Consider the following 13,799-nt stretch of genomic DNA (forward strand, 5'->3'; position numbering starts at 1 on the left):
GTGTCTCCTCTGCAAGCTCAAAAAGTACGATCTAACTTCTTTTGACTTTGCAGGAAAGGAAAAAAAAAGACCCAAACCAGAATAAAAGTTGAATGAGAAGGGTTACCTGGGACACTGACTGTCACCTGCTGCTGTCATTGCTACTAAAAGGAGAACACTCAGGAAATCAGTTCCCAGAGATGATGAGGATCTTATTCAGCAGTAGCAGAAGAGACCCTGAAAAAGGTGGGAGGAGCAGGAGTCATGAAGGCAGAGAGTACTTGCAAGGACACAAGAGTCCCACGAGATTTGGAATTCTCCTTCACAGTGTAACCATGCTGGAGATGTGCCTTGATGCTTGTATTCTGTGGCTTTCAAAGTGCTTTGGAAAGGTAACAACATGCTATCAGGTTTTGAAGCACCAAGAGCTTCATTAAAACGATCTTCAATTTGATGTGCTTGTATCAAGATCTGAGCATGCACTGCACTAATGGGCAACCAGCATTAGCAGTAAGGTTCCTGAAACCTGCATTCATTATTTAAAATTGTGCCATAAAAATACCAACCACTTGAAAAAAAAAAAAGGCAGCTTTCCCCAGATAGAAGCCAAATGCTTGGTCATTAACAGCACATGAATGAGAAAACTCCACAGAGAGTAAACTCAATGTTGATGTGCAACATTTCACATTTATTTATTTTGTCAAATTTCAGATGGGCTTAATATAAAACACCTAATATGAACATTCTGATCTGCAAGGAGTATGTGGTCTCAAAACTGAAATCCAAACCCAAGGCTCTTTTCTTATTTAAACTTGATTCAAATAACGCAGTGACAGAGCATTCACTGACAATTTTACTGATGAAACATACTTTGATGTTGAAAATTTGTTTTTAAAACTTGCTAGTTTTGTTTGTATTGATCTCCACAAAAATCATTTGTTGAGAATAGCCATGAATATTTGATTGATATTTATAACATTCACACAGCCATCCCTTGGCAGCTTAGACTTTGCATTTGCCACACAGCAGAAACTTCCATAGCTGGGACAGAGGAAAAAAGAATAAAATACCTGTGCTAAGGAAAGAGCTCGGGAAGGTTTGATATTTCAAATATTTTGGAAAATCTATTAGAAGAAGGAAAGTCTTAAAACCCCATTTATCAACTCCACCCACAACCATTTTAAAGAAATCTACCCCATGATTTTAAAAGGAAACTGATTTTTAATAGTTCTTTCAAAACACGCTTAAATAATAAAAAAAATTATTCTTATTGCCCAAAGATTTAGAAATGTGCTAATGAAAGAGAATAGTTATGATTTCACAGTGTACATTCGTCAATGAAAGTTATCAATGTTGTAACAAGTAGAATGAAAATGATTTCTGCATTGTGCTGAAATGTGTATCTGTGCTAAAGCAAGCTCAGTACTTAGATTAAGTGGGACAGAAAGTGCAAATTCCTGAGAGCTACAGTTGAGTATAATTTATTTTAATGCTCCCTCCCCTCCCATATGTGCTCAAATGGCAGCCATTGGTGCTAGGATCAAGAAGTTCATGTTATTAAGGTGCACAGTGACTTCATCTGATTCCAAGGCCCCACTCTGCTACTTTTCTGTAAAAACAAATTAGATGGAACATTTTTGTTCCTTGGAGTGCATAGCTCAAAGAAAATGTTATCTTTCCCCTTTTACAGATGAGGAAACAAAAAGTAAAACATATTGATCAGGGTCACAAGCATGAGTGAACAAGCTTTCGTAAGTCTCAGTGGTCCCACACTCAAACAGGAGCCTGTTGACTTTGTGTACCTGCAGTGTTCTGCAACTGTTCTACTGCTGGATTTGCATTGCAACCAAGAAACTAAGGTGCAAAAAGCAATTTTGATTAAGAATATTTTTTATCCACTTGAAGTTTTCTCTTTTTAGGCTTTCCGGTGTCCTTCTGGTTGCTCTCAGCTCTTGCTGGCATTAGGGAAAGCGAAGGTAATTCAGTTTTTCTTTGGTGATCCTTAGTACCTTTCAAAGGTAACATATTGCCAAAAATTCAGAAAGTAAAAATTCAAGCTATTCAGGTCTTGTCTCTGTTGCAAGTCCTTTTTATAAGCTGTATTTGCAATTCTGGCCCTACAGCTTATTCCTTCTCTTCTTCCTCTTTTTCTGCATCTCAGGTCTTCAAACAAACTGGGCTTGAGGAATATATTCTTCTTTAGAAGTCTATATGATAGGTGCATTGTGCAATTTTCAGTGTTAGTCATATTAAAGCTCTGGTTGAAACAAGTATTATTGATTATAAACAAAATCTGAAATGATATACTTTCTTTTAAGAATCCATTCATCGCTGGACTTTCAACAATAATTTTCAATGGATAAATGGGTATTGAACTTTCATTACTTGGTTCCATAAAATATGATGTCATAAGGCACATTATCATACTATTTTAATAGTGGAAATAATGTAATTAAATTAAAGCATTGTCATAAGTTATTTATAAAAGAGATGATTTTTTTTAATGTCTACAACTTTGCAATTGCTCCAGTATTCCTTTTACTTAGTGGCATTGACTTGACTCAAATGGAAGTGGTTAGACCCAAACTGAGGCTTGTTTGGTTATTTTAATGGATCCTGCAGTCTGATCAGATAGTGTAGAATCCTAATTCAGTATGTCCATGGTTTAGTAGCAATAGTTCTCTTTTAGCTGTGTTCAGTACGGCTGGTTCTCAGGCTTATTTCTCTGCCTTTCCCCTTGTGATGCCTGCCTAACTAACCGTGGTGGTGGCACAGGTCTTGCTGACCCATGGTCTGCAGTCAAATCTTCCCTGCTCAAAGTGCCAAATCTTGGTCTCGTCAGCAGTGGCTGCCTGAATCCAATGGATGGCTGAGGCAAGGTGCTTGGTTCCTGCTGCTCTCCTCGTCCATCCTGGCTCCCATCAACTTCATTCTTCCACTCCACCCTAAACTCAGGCAGTGGCCTCTGCTGTCTCAGTCTCTGGTCTCTCAAGATTTTCCCTGCTCTGGGTCTTAGATTGAGCACAGTAGTAGCAGCATCCAACTCAGAATCACTGCTGTCACCCACTGTTAATTGAAAACAAAATTAAAATTTTAAATGTAGACTATAACTGTTTCAGAAATATTCAAATAACAGCATACTGAGCACTAGTAGCCACAGAAGGTTTTCCCATATTTCCTAAATTTGGTGCTTTCTGATTAGATACAGTAACAGCCTCTTAACTTCGCCAGTATAGAGGACAGATTTGAATTACAAGCACATTTTCCCTCAAAACTGTGTTTTTTAGAAGGCCTCACTCAGCTGCTCCTTGATTGCTAAACGCCTCCTTGTTTAAATTGGTATTTCCCTAATTCTGGCTCTGGACATGGAAAACCTCTCTTTCTCTGAGCTACACAGGGTCTAGCCCCTGCTTACATCCAAGCAGGAAACAAAGATTAGATTTCTTACCCTCACAACCCATGAAATCTAAACTGAGAGGCATTTCCAGAGCACATGTAAAGGGATTCTAGAAACGTGACTTTGGAAAAGGAGCATCAATATCAAGCAAAAGATTTTTCAAGGTCAATGTACAGTGGAAGGAAACATCCCACCCTTAATACACTTGAATGTAAGACATGAAAGAAAATCCACAGTGCAAATCTTACAGGTTGCAAGTGCTGCAGATTAGTTCTCCCACTCACAGGAGAGTAGAAAATAGTTCAGGGAAAGCTGATCTGATTGTTTAGGGAATGCATTTAGATGATCACTACCAGGTAAACCAAACGAGATTGTCTGGATATGTACACATGCATATATTTTATCTCAGCAGACTTCTTTAAAATGAATTAACATCTTTATCAAAGCTTGAACACTTGAGTAATTTGATAATCATTTTAACAATAATTTATGAATTCCTCAGATTTTTTCTTAGACTGAAGTCAGATATGGTATTTCAAATGCATCAAAGTAAAGAACTGTGTATTGTGCAACTGTCAGCAGAACAAGTTCCATTAGTAGCCTATGCTCTTTCTTTCAAAAAGGTGAGGAAGGGGTCAAGAAAATATATCACCATGTAATTGTCCATTCACCCAGATAATTATAGATCAAGGAATATCTTCATCAGATTGTGTTTTCAGGCTTTTCTCCTCCTAAATATGTCAAATTAAATATTTTTGACAATTGAATAATCTGGAGGCACATTTTCTCTCTAATTCTAGGTGACAGTAGGTGACCTCTGCAGACATAACAACAGAATAAAAGGCATCCTACATTCAGGAGTGCAAAGATGTAATTATTAACAGACAAAAACATGGTCTATTGCTAAATTAACTGGAAAGAGTGGAAGACTAATTAAGATGGAGATCAGGATATTTTAGTAATTTTGCAGAGATTTAATCTTCCCAGCAAGAGATCTTGATGGTAGCTTGTCATGAAAAGAAATGCTCGTGAGCATGGTATAAGCATGGCAATGCAAGCCGTAATAATCAAAATAAATATATAGAACTGGGAAAAGTTTTCACATCAAATAGTTGTTTTCCTCCAGATTTATATTTTTTTGTTTTTAGAATTCAAGAACTCCAATATAAAACATTTGGAAATTTTGGCGGGGGGGGGAGGGGAATTAACGATTTGTTTGCAACCCACAGCATTTTGAAGACAATAAACCACACCTCATGGTCTCTTTCTCCTCTCTGGCTTGGTTCTCAGAGCAGTATTCTCTACTCTGATCCCACTGAAAAGAGAAACCGAATAGGCTCACAGTCCAAGATATCTGGACATTATGGAACAAAGACAAGGAGAATGAGCCATGGAAGAGTTCCTGGTGCAGAAGTGTTCGTAGGCTGCTTGTTTGCTCACATGAGGAGATATGCTGGCAGGACTATGCCACTACAGAATAGGAAGTGAGAAAGCCCCACAAAATGCTGCTGTCCCGCACGTTTCCCCTACACTTACATTCCTGCTTTAGGACAGACTGCTTTTAATGCTCTAATATTCTGATTTCTATAACTGGAAAAAACTTTTCTTCTATGTATGTAAAATGGCTGCAGCACAGTAAGAGACAGCAGAAAATTTTTCATTACCTCTGGAAGATGTTTTATTTCTCACTCGTAGTTTCTCTGGGAGTTTAGTATTTTTAGGAAGTGAAAGGAATCTTTTTGTATTTGCAGCAGCCTGTGTGCAAAGAAATATAAAAAGTGTTAAATTGCTGCAGACTAGTGTACCTGCATAATGTGTGTTAAGATCGCATCTGAGGCTTGAACAGGTTTATGTAGCTAAAGGGCTGGAGAGTAGTTTGGGATTAGCTAATACGTGATCTTTTACTACACACTCAACACTGATTGATGTGTTAACTAAGGTAAAGACTGAGTAATCTCAAACAGTTTAATCAAATGAAAGCCTAGTGATATGCCCTCTGAGATCAGAGTTAATAAATATGTGGTCTCTAACTTCAACCTTGCATGTACAGGTTTTCCTAAAGAAGTCAAATTCTGCAAGCGCAGAACTTCATGCAGCTCCATGTTTGCAACGTTTCATTAGTCAGCTGCAAAATTTGGTTGAGACTACGCTTGGGCACAAGAACTAATCTGTATTCAGATTCTGCAAGTGCTTTATACATATAAATGACTTTATACAGTTGACTAGTCACACTGAAGTTGATGGGGAAGTTAGGCACCAGCGTGATCATTTACCAGTCCAGGGCATCATATCCTTGTTTTCCCCAGAATAAACTTTAAAGATCGAGGGAGCAGAGAACACCTCATATTTCCTGGAACATGAGAGGTACTTTCCAGGACAAGTTGCTTTTTTTGAAATTCAGAAGTTTCTCAAGGACATTCTTTCCTACATTTGTTACAAAGACTTTTTTAAAAACTTTACAGTCTACCAGCTCTCCTCTGCTTGTACCATTCACTGTAGCATACTCAAATAGAACCTGATAGAAAATTTATTTTCCATGAGAGATTTCCCCTCTTTGGATTTTTCTTATTGTCCTCTCTTTTCTCTTTTTCCTCTTCTCTCTGTGGTGGATTTATCCAAGGACAATTATTTTTAAAATTATCGCCTGTGCATTTTAAAAAGTTGTAAGACATCCTGTTTCTCTCCCTGACACAAAAAATCCTGCTGAATGTCCTCATTATTACACCTAGAAATCATATAATTGTATGACCAAGACAACATATGTAACTGTGGTTGACAGGGAAAAAGTCATTCAGGAACAGTCTTACTGTCACAGTGAGCACCATAGTAGCCCTGCTAATGAGATACAGCACTTTTGGAGGCATTACAGTAGCCTCAGCTGCTGGCAGACAACTCTATCAATTAAGACAACAATCACTAAGTCTTCCTGCAATATGAAAATACATATTTATAGGATGGCAAATTTCCTTGATACGTGACATGATTTGGAGGATCAGCTTCCCTGCTGATCCAGTGTGCTCCATTCAAATATAGTCAGAAGTAGGGTTATTGCAGGATTGTCTGAGAGAGCTAAATATGCCGCAGCAATTCTTGTAGGTGGAAGGCTTTTTCCTACTCCATGTCAAAACGTGAAGTCCTGACTATATTTTATGAATACTACACAATTTTTCAAGTGAAGAGCTCACTCTCACTTACTCAATTAAAAGTTCTCATTCCCATACTTTGGAGAATACTGTAAATAGTTTTTCTATTTTAAAGTAAATTTTTTACCTCAACTATCCAGACTTCTTCAAAATACTCATCAAGAATACTGACCTTAGAACTACCTTGTGTACATATAAAGCCTGTTCAGCTTCTCTGAGGTAAAATTATGGTAGTAGATCCCACTCCCGTATCACATTCTACAAGACTGCAGCTTTGCTGAAGTGGTCAACACAAATTAAGGAGCCTGTGTGTGCAGATCAAGGTACAAGGGTGACATTATATGTGCCATTGTGTTCCAAATTCAGGATTTTTTTTCTGCATGTCAGAAGACTTTTTTTTCTGCATGACAATCAGCTACAAAAACCCTGCTTTCTATAAAAAAAATAAACAAAATTAAAAAAAATGCAAGTACCGGTCTTTCTCTTGACAGGCTGTTTGTTTTCCTCAGGCTCTCCCTAAGGCTGTGCCGTCGACGGATCAGAATTTCTTTGGCCTGCTTTTCGTTTGCATCTGCAGCCAGGCTATGTCGGTTGTAGGACATTGTCTGAAATATAAAAGCCATGATCACAGCCTGAACAGCATGATGTCAAATGTGTTGAACTATATGAACAGGGCAACACAGGCTTTTTGCTTTAATGTTTTAACAAGCATCATAAATCCTTGTGAATAAAGTTATATTGTAGATAATTAGGAATGAGAAGAGTAATTACGCTAGCACTTTTTTAGTCATCTGCTTCACAATTACCTGTTTAGTTTATTGGTTTGTTTGCATTTTTTTTTAACCTGCTGATATTTATATTGAAAGAGAAAATGGAAAAAGCTGGCTTAATACAGTGTTCATCCCCACACTTGTAGTAGCTTGGTCAGTATGTCAAGGACACACACTTGAAAGTGATGAGTCACCTAAGGGGAAGTCATTTTTACTTCCAGCAAGCTGAAGCTTTCTCCACTTTTGAATGTTTTCCAAGGGCTCAGGCATTCAAACTGCTTAGCCACAGGAGGGTAAATCTGAACTGTCCTTTTGCTTTTAGTTCACTATTTTTCCAGCTCATCACCTCTGATCTTAATAAAAACAACTTTACAACTGGAGGCAAATAGGAAATCTAATCCCATATCATAAAGTGACCAAAATACTGATATAAGTAGACAGTGTTGGGTTGAATTTGCACCTATGATCCTATTTCAACACTGGAAGTATGTTTGAGGTAATATGACAAAAAATTGGACTTTGTCAGTAGTGTAAGTAAGCTAATTGCACTGAGGAGTATGGATATGTTACTGTACATATGATTGGACATGAATTCAAGGCAACAGAGGTAAATAAGAACAGTAATTATTATTCTATGGTAGAGCAGATATATTAGCCCAAAAATATGATAGGAAGATAATCAGCATATTCAAAGATCAGTGGAATATTTAAGAATGTAAAACTTCATCCTTACTCGATGTCGTATTTGGTAGAGATTTTTTGTTAATATTTCCCTCATGTTTTCCATTTCAGTGGGAGACAGTGGTTTTATCTTTCCTTCATGATATTCACTGTTACAGGATGAAAAAAAAAGAAAGTAGAGGAAAGAAAGAGAAAAAAAGAATGGTTTTATATTTAAGATCGGAAATTACATTTTAACTATTTCCTTTGTTAGAGTTGGAAACATTTCAAAACAACCAACAATGAGGTGAAAATGTAACATGTAGAAATGAAATCTTGATTTAATTTGAGTCAGTGGTAAGGTGCAAAACTCAGTCTCCAAAATGTGATATAAATGACATTAAACTCTAAGTTGAATTAAGTGCTTTTCAAAATGCCCCTCAGGCTTCTCCTGCAGCTATTCTCAGCAGATGGGCATGTTCAAGACCAGCTCCACTCTACACAGCAAATCAATGTTCCAGTGAGCAGCTGTCCCAGTAAAACTACACACTCTGGAAGAACACAGCTCCTTGAGTGAACTACAGACAAAAGGCTCTTGTTTCACATCCTCCTACTGTTCTGGTGACATTCGGACACAAAGTGTCTTATGTCACAGTGATTATACTGACTGCAGACCGGGATGTGAAATAAATTATGTCACCCAGATGAAATCCTTGGCCACACTGGTATCACTTGCTTACCTGAGAGACCCCGATGATGGGACCTTGCTTATCATTCCACTTTCTGCCATCTCTATGGCATGCTTGATTTCTAGTTTCTTGTATAAAGAAACAATGCTGGATTTAGGCTGGTTCTCGCGGATTAGAAGTCTTCGCAGGTATTTATTGTCAAATTTTTTAAACCTGTACATGAGGCAAAACAGCCCAACCAGTTAATTTTTACTGTGCATAGTTAAGTTAATGCAATTTCAAAGGAGCTTATTCTCTGAGAATGTGTCTGTTCATATTAACAACCTACTGCTAAATAACATAAGAAAGGGTCAATTTCATCTTTGCTTCAGATAGATAGTTTTAACATGTGTTTTTGGACAGTCTCCCTAGCAGCAACTTTTAAGGTATTCTCTGTTATTAGAAAATATTATTTTTAATTCTCCATTTTCATCAAGGCAAAGAGAACGTTAAATATTTACTGTAATAACAAATAAAAGGTCTAAAATTTGCACAGACTGCTTTTTCTTTGAAATTTTAGCCTGCTCTTGTAAAACTTTGGAAATTCTCCCTTCCTCTAAAGCAACTTGGTTGTTTACTGAGAAAATATTGATTTCAGAAGGGATGACTTTCTTTGTTAGAAAATATTTTGCCCTGCAGTCATTCTGAAATTATTCTTGAATTTGGGTTTGAAGGTCATGAAGAGATAGGACTCTTCTTTGCTCTGTAATCTTTTAATTAAAGATCTTACAGGCTGGAGAAGAAGCGAGGTGAGTAAAGAAAAGTAGTACCCATGTCACATATCTGTCAGAGAAATGTCCTCACTGAGTTGCCCCCAACTCTTTTGGAGCAAGCTCTCCTCAGCCCTTCCTCTTTGTATAAAACACTTGAATTCTTGGTGAAGCAGTGACTAGAAGGTGGGTGAGTGATGCCCATGCTTTGTGTCTAAAGAATTTGGGCATAAAAGAGTGTATTTCTGAGAACAGGGAATTAGATCCAAACAAATGATGATGATCATTCAGCAGCTAAAGGGAAAGTATGAATTATTCAGGTATTGCTGGGGGTAATCTTCTTAACTGACACTAAGTCTTAAATAATACCACCAAGAACTGTGGAGCTGCCTGACATTAGGATCTCTCATGCACCTCCTGCCAGGTACAGCCTTGATATTTCTAGAGAAAGTCCCATAGCTTTTGTATGTTTACTGTTGAACTAACCTCTCAACACTGCTAAGACCTACAATTTGCAGGAGAGCTGGATGGGACAGCAGACACACAGGAAATGCTCTGAAATAGTCAGAAACAGGGAGAGGACATGCACCCTCAGAAGGTACCATACTTTACCCTGGGATCAGAGTGCTCCCTTTCTTCCCAGCTGGAGATTTTATTCTACTTGCTTGTGGTTTAGTAAAAACAAATTATTCTGCTGTTTTCCCTTTGAAACCCATATGTTCTGAAAACAACCATCCACTTTCAAGAGTAAATGCTGAAAATTAAATATGATGCCCAACAGCATTTGTTTGTTGCCATTCAGCCATTTCAGCCTCTCCTGTATAATAAAAAATTCCCACTCTTACTTATCTCTCCAAAAGTTGTGACCCCAGTGTCCGCACACATCTTCAATTCCAGTCTTCACATGGTCAAAGAACTAAAGGAAAACATTGGTTCAATACATCAAAAATAAAAATTACTTCAAGAGTTGAACTACTAAGAAAGTGAAGATTCCAAAACAGTAATATGTAACAATAATTTTGGTAATTGCCGAGGGTTAAATGCAAGCTTTACAATTGTTGTTCTTATAACAGCTATTAAAAAGAAATCTGGTACTGCACATGCCTCTCCGTAATACTATATGCTGAATCCTTGTCTTCCTGAAGGTGACTAGGAATTTCATCTATACAAGGGTTTCATCTATGATACTTAAGCTGCAACATACCCTATTATAAATTTCTTCACTGACAGCAGGCTGCTTTTTATTTGACCTTTTGACATCAAGAAACTCCACCAGTGGGCGAATTGTTATTCCCTGTGAGACACAAAAGAACAAAATAATTATAAAAGTGAATTCACTCTTTTGATTAGCAGGTGTTGCACTTAGCTATGAAGCTCTTATCAGCACAGACTCTATTAATGTAATACAAGGAAGGATAGGGCTCCCTAGTGCTAAGAAGTCCTAGAGGGTCAACCTAACAAACCCTATCGGGAATACGTCACCTATCCCATACATAATATTTTCAAACCTTTGGTTTCAGTTCTATGTGTTAGAAAAACCCTCACTTGTTTTCTGAATTAATAAACAGATTCCTCATAATTTGAAAAGGAACATATAAAGTCCTCTTTTTTTAGTGATTACTTCCAAAACAGGTAGTCAAAGATATGTCAACAGTAGAACTAAAATGGCTATTTAAGAGCATCACACTAAGTCTTTTTGTACATATGTGTCCTTGCCTGACTATTCTCAGAGAAGGAACAAAACGTTTTGACTATGCCAGAATAATATAATGGTTTTGAACAATTATTTGTGGAAGAATTGACATAATTTGTTTACTTGTATAGGCACAGTGGCACAGGGGACAGGAATGAATCTCTTGTGGTTTTGAGATCCGTTCCTACTATCCCAGAGAGCCAGGTCACATTTCTTTTTGTAAGTGAATAAAGCTTTATCTTAAAAGTAGTTAGGTTTCTTTGCCCCATTGCTCATAATGGAACACTCATCCTGAACCTTATTGTTCTGATAATTAGAAAGCTGCATCTTAATTGCATCATGGTCACTGTGTACCACTTTGTTCTTGTGCCAACATTTGACTTTTTAGTTTAAACAGTGTTCACTCCCTCATAAAAACAGTAATTACAGTCCCTCTTTTCCTTCATTTTGCTAAAGCCAAGGCATCCTGGTCTCCTTTCACATAACAGCCTTACCAGTCCAGAACATGACACTATGCTCTGATGGAAATACGTGTCTCAGTATGTCTTTAGATTTGCCTTTCTTCTGTTCCCACTGCAGTGCTGACTTAAAATCTACCCCATTACCAACTAATACACCTGTTTCTTTTATCCTTTCTATTTTTCCAGAGGTTCCCATTTCATAAGACAAATTCCTAGATAGAAGATCCTAGCAAGAATATCCTAGCACTTAATTTGTGTTCTATTTCATTCTATTTCTATCACGTTGGCCCTCAGTTCTTTCTACAGAATACTCTGCCTCAATGTCACCCTGAGAAAACTTTTCAAAGTCTGTCATCAAGAAACAATCAGCAACAAAAACTTCTACATTTATGTGCCATGGTCAATAACGATAATAGTAACCAAACCATCCTAGGAACCATTTTCAAAGAATTTCATTAATAACACGTCATCAGTCTATTATCCAGCTGGGGTGGTCGAACACTTGAGGAGGTGCCCAGAGACGTTGGGGTATCTCAATCCACAGAAGATCCACAATTCAGAACTCAATCTGTTACCTGAGTAAAACGATCTAGCTTTGAAGGTGGCCTTGCTTTACGCACAGCATTGGACTAGAAACCCCCCCAAGGTGCTTTCTGACAGACAAGTTCAGGTTCTTCCACACACCTTGTGCTTTTGTAGTGATGTCCAGCCCTCGGTGTCTTCCTTTCTCTGCTCACTGTACACTATATCCAACACTGAACTCCTGAGTAAATGCACCAATTTAAACATTCTAAAAAAGGAATTAGTGCTGCAGCTGCACCCAGATTATCTTTTATCTCTATTCCAACCTCACTAGGTCTTAAATACTTAACACTACTTATATGTTAGCATGAGTACTTAATATCTACTATACTTTTGCTACCTGCCTGTGGTATGAATAGCATCTTTTTTTAAAACTATGTCTATGTAGAGTACTTTCAAGTTACTTCCTTCCAGTAAGTCAGAACGTTTGTTTTTCTACACATTTTTTTATTTACAACCTGTTTGAGAAAGAAGTTGAGAAGAGGAAAGGTACTACCTGAATGAAAACAGTAAAGAATATCACCACAATAACAGCAGTGATGAACAATTTCTTCCTGGGAAACACAGCAGGAGGAAGCAGAAATACAAGTGAAAAACAAATAGCTCCTCGGAGGCCTCCATAGGCAATAATAAATTGGTCCTTAAAAGTGAGAGGTATTGTCCGGAATACATTAATGATCTGAGTCAGAACAAAAACACCTGAGGGAAAAGAACATAAATGTAAGGAGGAGAGGAAAAAAGGGAACTTAAATTACACAGAAATAGCCCATGATGGTATTTGTTCAAAAACACTTCTATTTGCCTCTTACCTTTTATTTGCTTCTCACCTTCTACTTGCTTCTCCAATATATATTATTGAAGAAATGAAATATTACTTAGCAACTTGAAAACACTATGGAAGACTAATTACAAAAGGCTAAGAAGCATCATCTTAAACATATTTTGTGAGCTAACCACCTCAGGTCTGCTGGATTTAGGACCTGAAGCAGCTAATTGATCTCCACAAGACAGCTATCTGCTAGATCCTGCACCTCTAGAACAGCAATAATTCTCTGTGTCAGTATAGACCAAGACTGCTAATTGCTTTTTAATAGGATTTGAGGATTTTGAACATTTTGGCTTGTCACCTCCATCAGTCTGTGCTTTGAACCTTGCAAACTCCTATTCACTCAGTTTTACTCACATAGACAGGAAGGATGCAGGAGTGGCAGTGGGGGAAGAAGATGCCAGTGCATCTCAGTGTACGGTAGAGAAAGGCTCCAGGGATGTGGCAGACTGGAGTAAAGGTATAAAGGCAGGTGAAGGAAGCAAGCAAGGGGGGCAAGAGCCGGATGCCAGTCAGGCTGCTTGGCTGCTTTTAAGCATAAAATATTAGTTGTCTGGTTGCAGGTGCAGTAGGAAAATAGCCTGTATTTCTGTTCTGGAAGGAAACTCGGAAGCTGGAGATAAGGGTGCAGGGGCAGATCAGAGCATAAGCTGCCTTTACACATGGAGGGACTAAATCATTACAGGTGAAACTGGGGAGAGGAGCAGGTTTAAGACATTTCCAGGTGAAAAAAAAAAGAGCTATACTGTAAACTCAGGAGGGATCAAAAAGTTTCTTTTATATATATTTATACCTGAACACTTCAACTACAGCATTTCCTGGTTTGGTACTGTTTATGTCAATGACTGGG

General features: G+C 37.8%; 1 protein-coding gene across 1 annotated transcript in view; it reads right to left on the minus strand.

Annotated features, from left to right (window-relative positions):
* Positions 1 to 1,444: 1,444 nt before the first annotated feature.
* Positions 1,445 to 13,799, minus strand: part of SLC9A2 (solute carrier family 9 member A2) — a 30,941-nt gene continuing 18,586 nt past the window's right edge. The window contains exons 5-12 of the mRNA XM_071577810.1: positions 12,620 to 12,822; positions 10,592 to 10,681; positions 10,233 to 10,303; positions 8,690 to 8,851; positions 8,023 to 8,119; positions 6,993 to 7,124; positions 5,041 to 5,131; positions 1,445 to 3,045 (exon numbers count right to left, since the gene is read on the minus strand). Of these exons, the coding sequence (XP_071433911.1) occupies positions 2,675 to 3,045; positions 5,041 to 5,131; positions 6,993 to 7,124; positions 8,023 to 8,119; positions 8,690 to 8,851; positions 10,233 to 10,303; positions 10,592 to 10,681; positions 12,620 to 12,822 (1,217 nt within the window). The 3' untranslated portion in view covers positions 1,445 to 2,674. The remainder of the gene's footprint in view (positions 3,046 to 5,040; positions 5,132 to 6,992; positions 7,125 to 8,022; positions 8,120 to 8,689; positions 8,852 to 10,232; positions 10,304 to 10,591; positions 10,682 to 12,619; positions 12,823 to 13,799) is intronic.

Source organism: Pithys albifrons, chromosome 1 (assembly GCF_047495875.1).
Source record: "Pithys albifrons albifrons isolate INPA30051 chromosome 1, PitAlb_v1, whole genome shotgun sequence".
NCBI classification, from domain to species: Eukaryota; Metazoa; Chordata; class Aves; order Passeriformes; family Thamnophilidae; genus Pithys; species Pithys albifrons.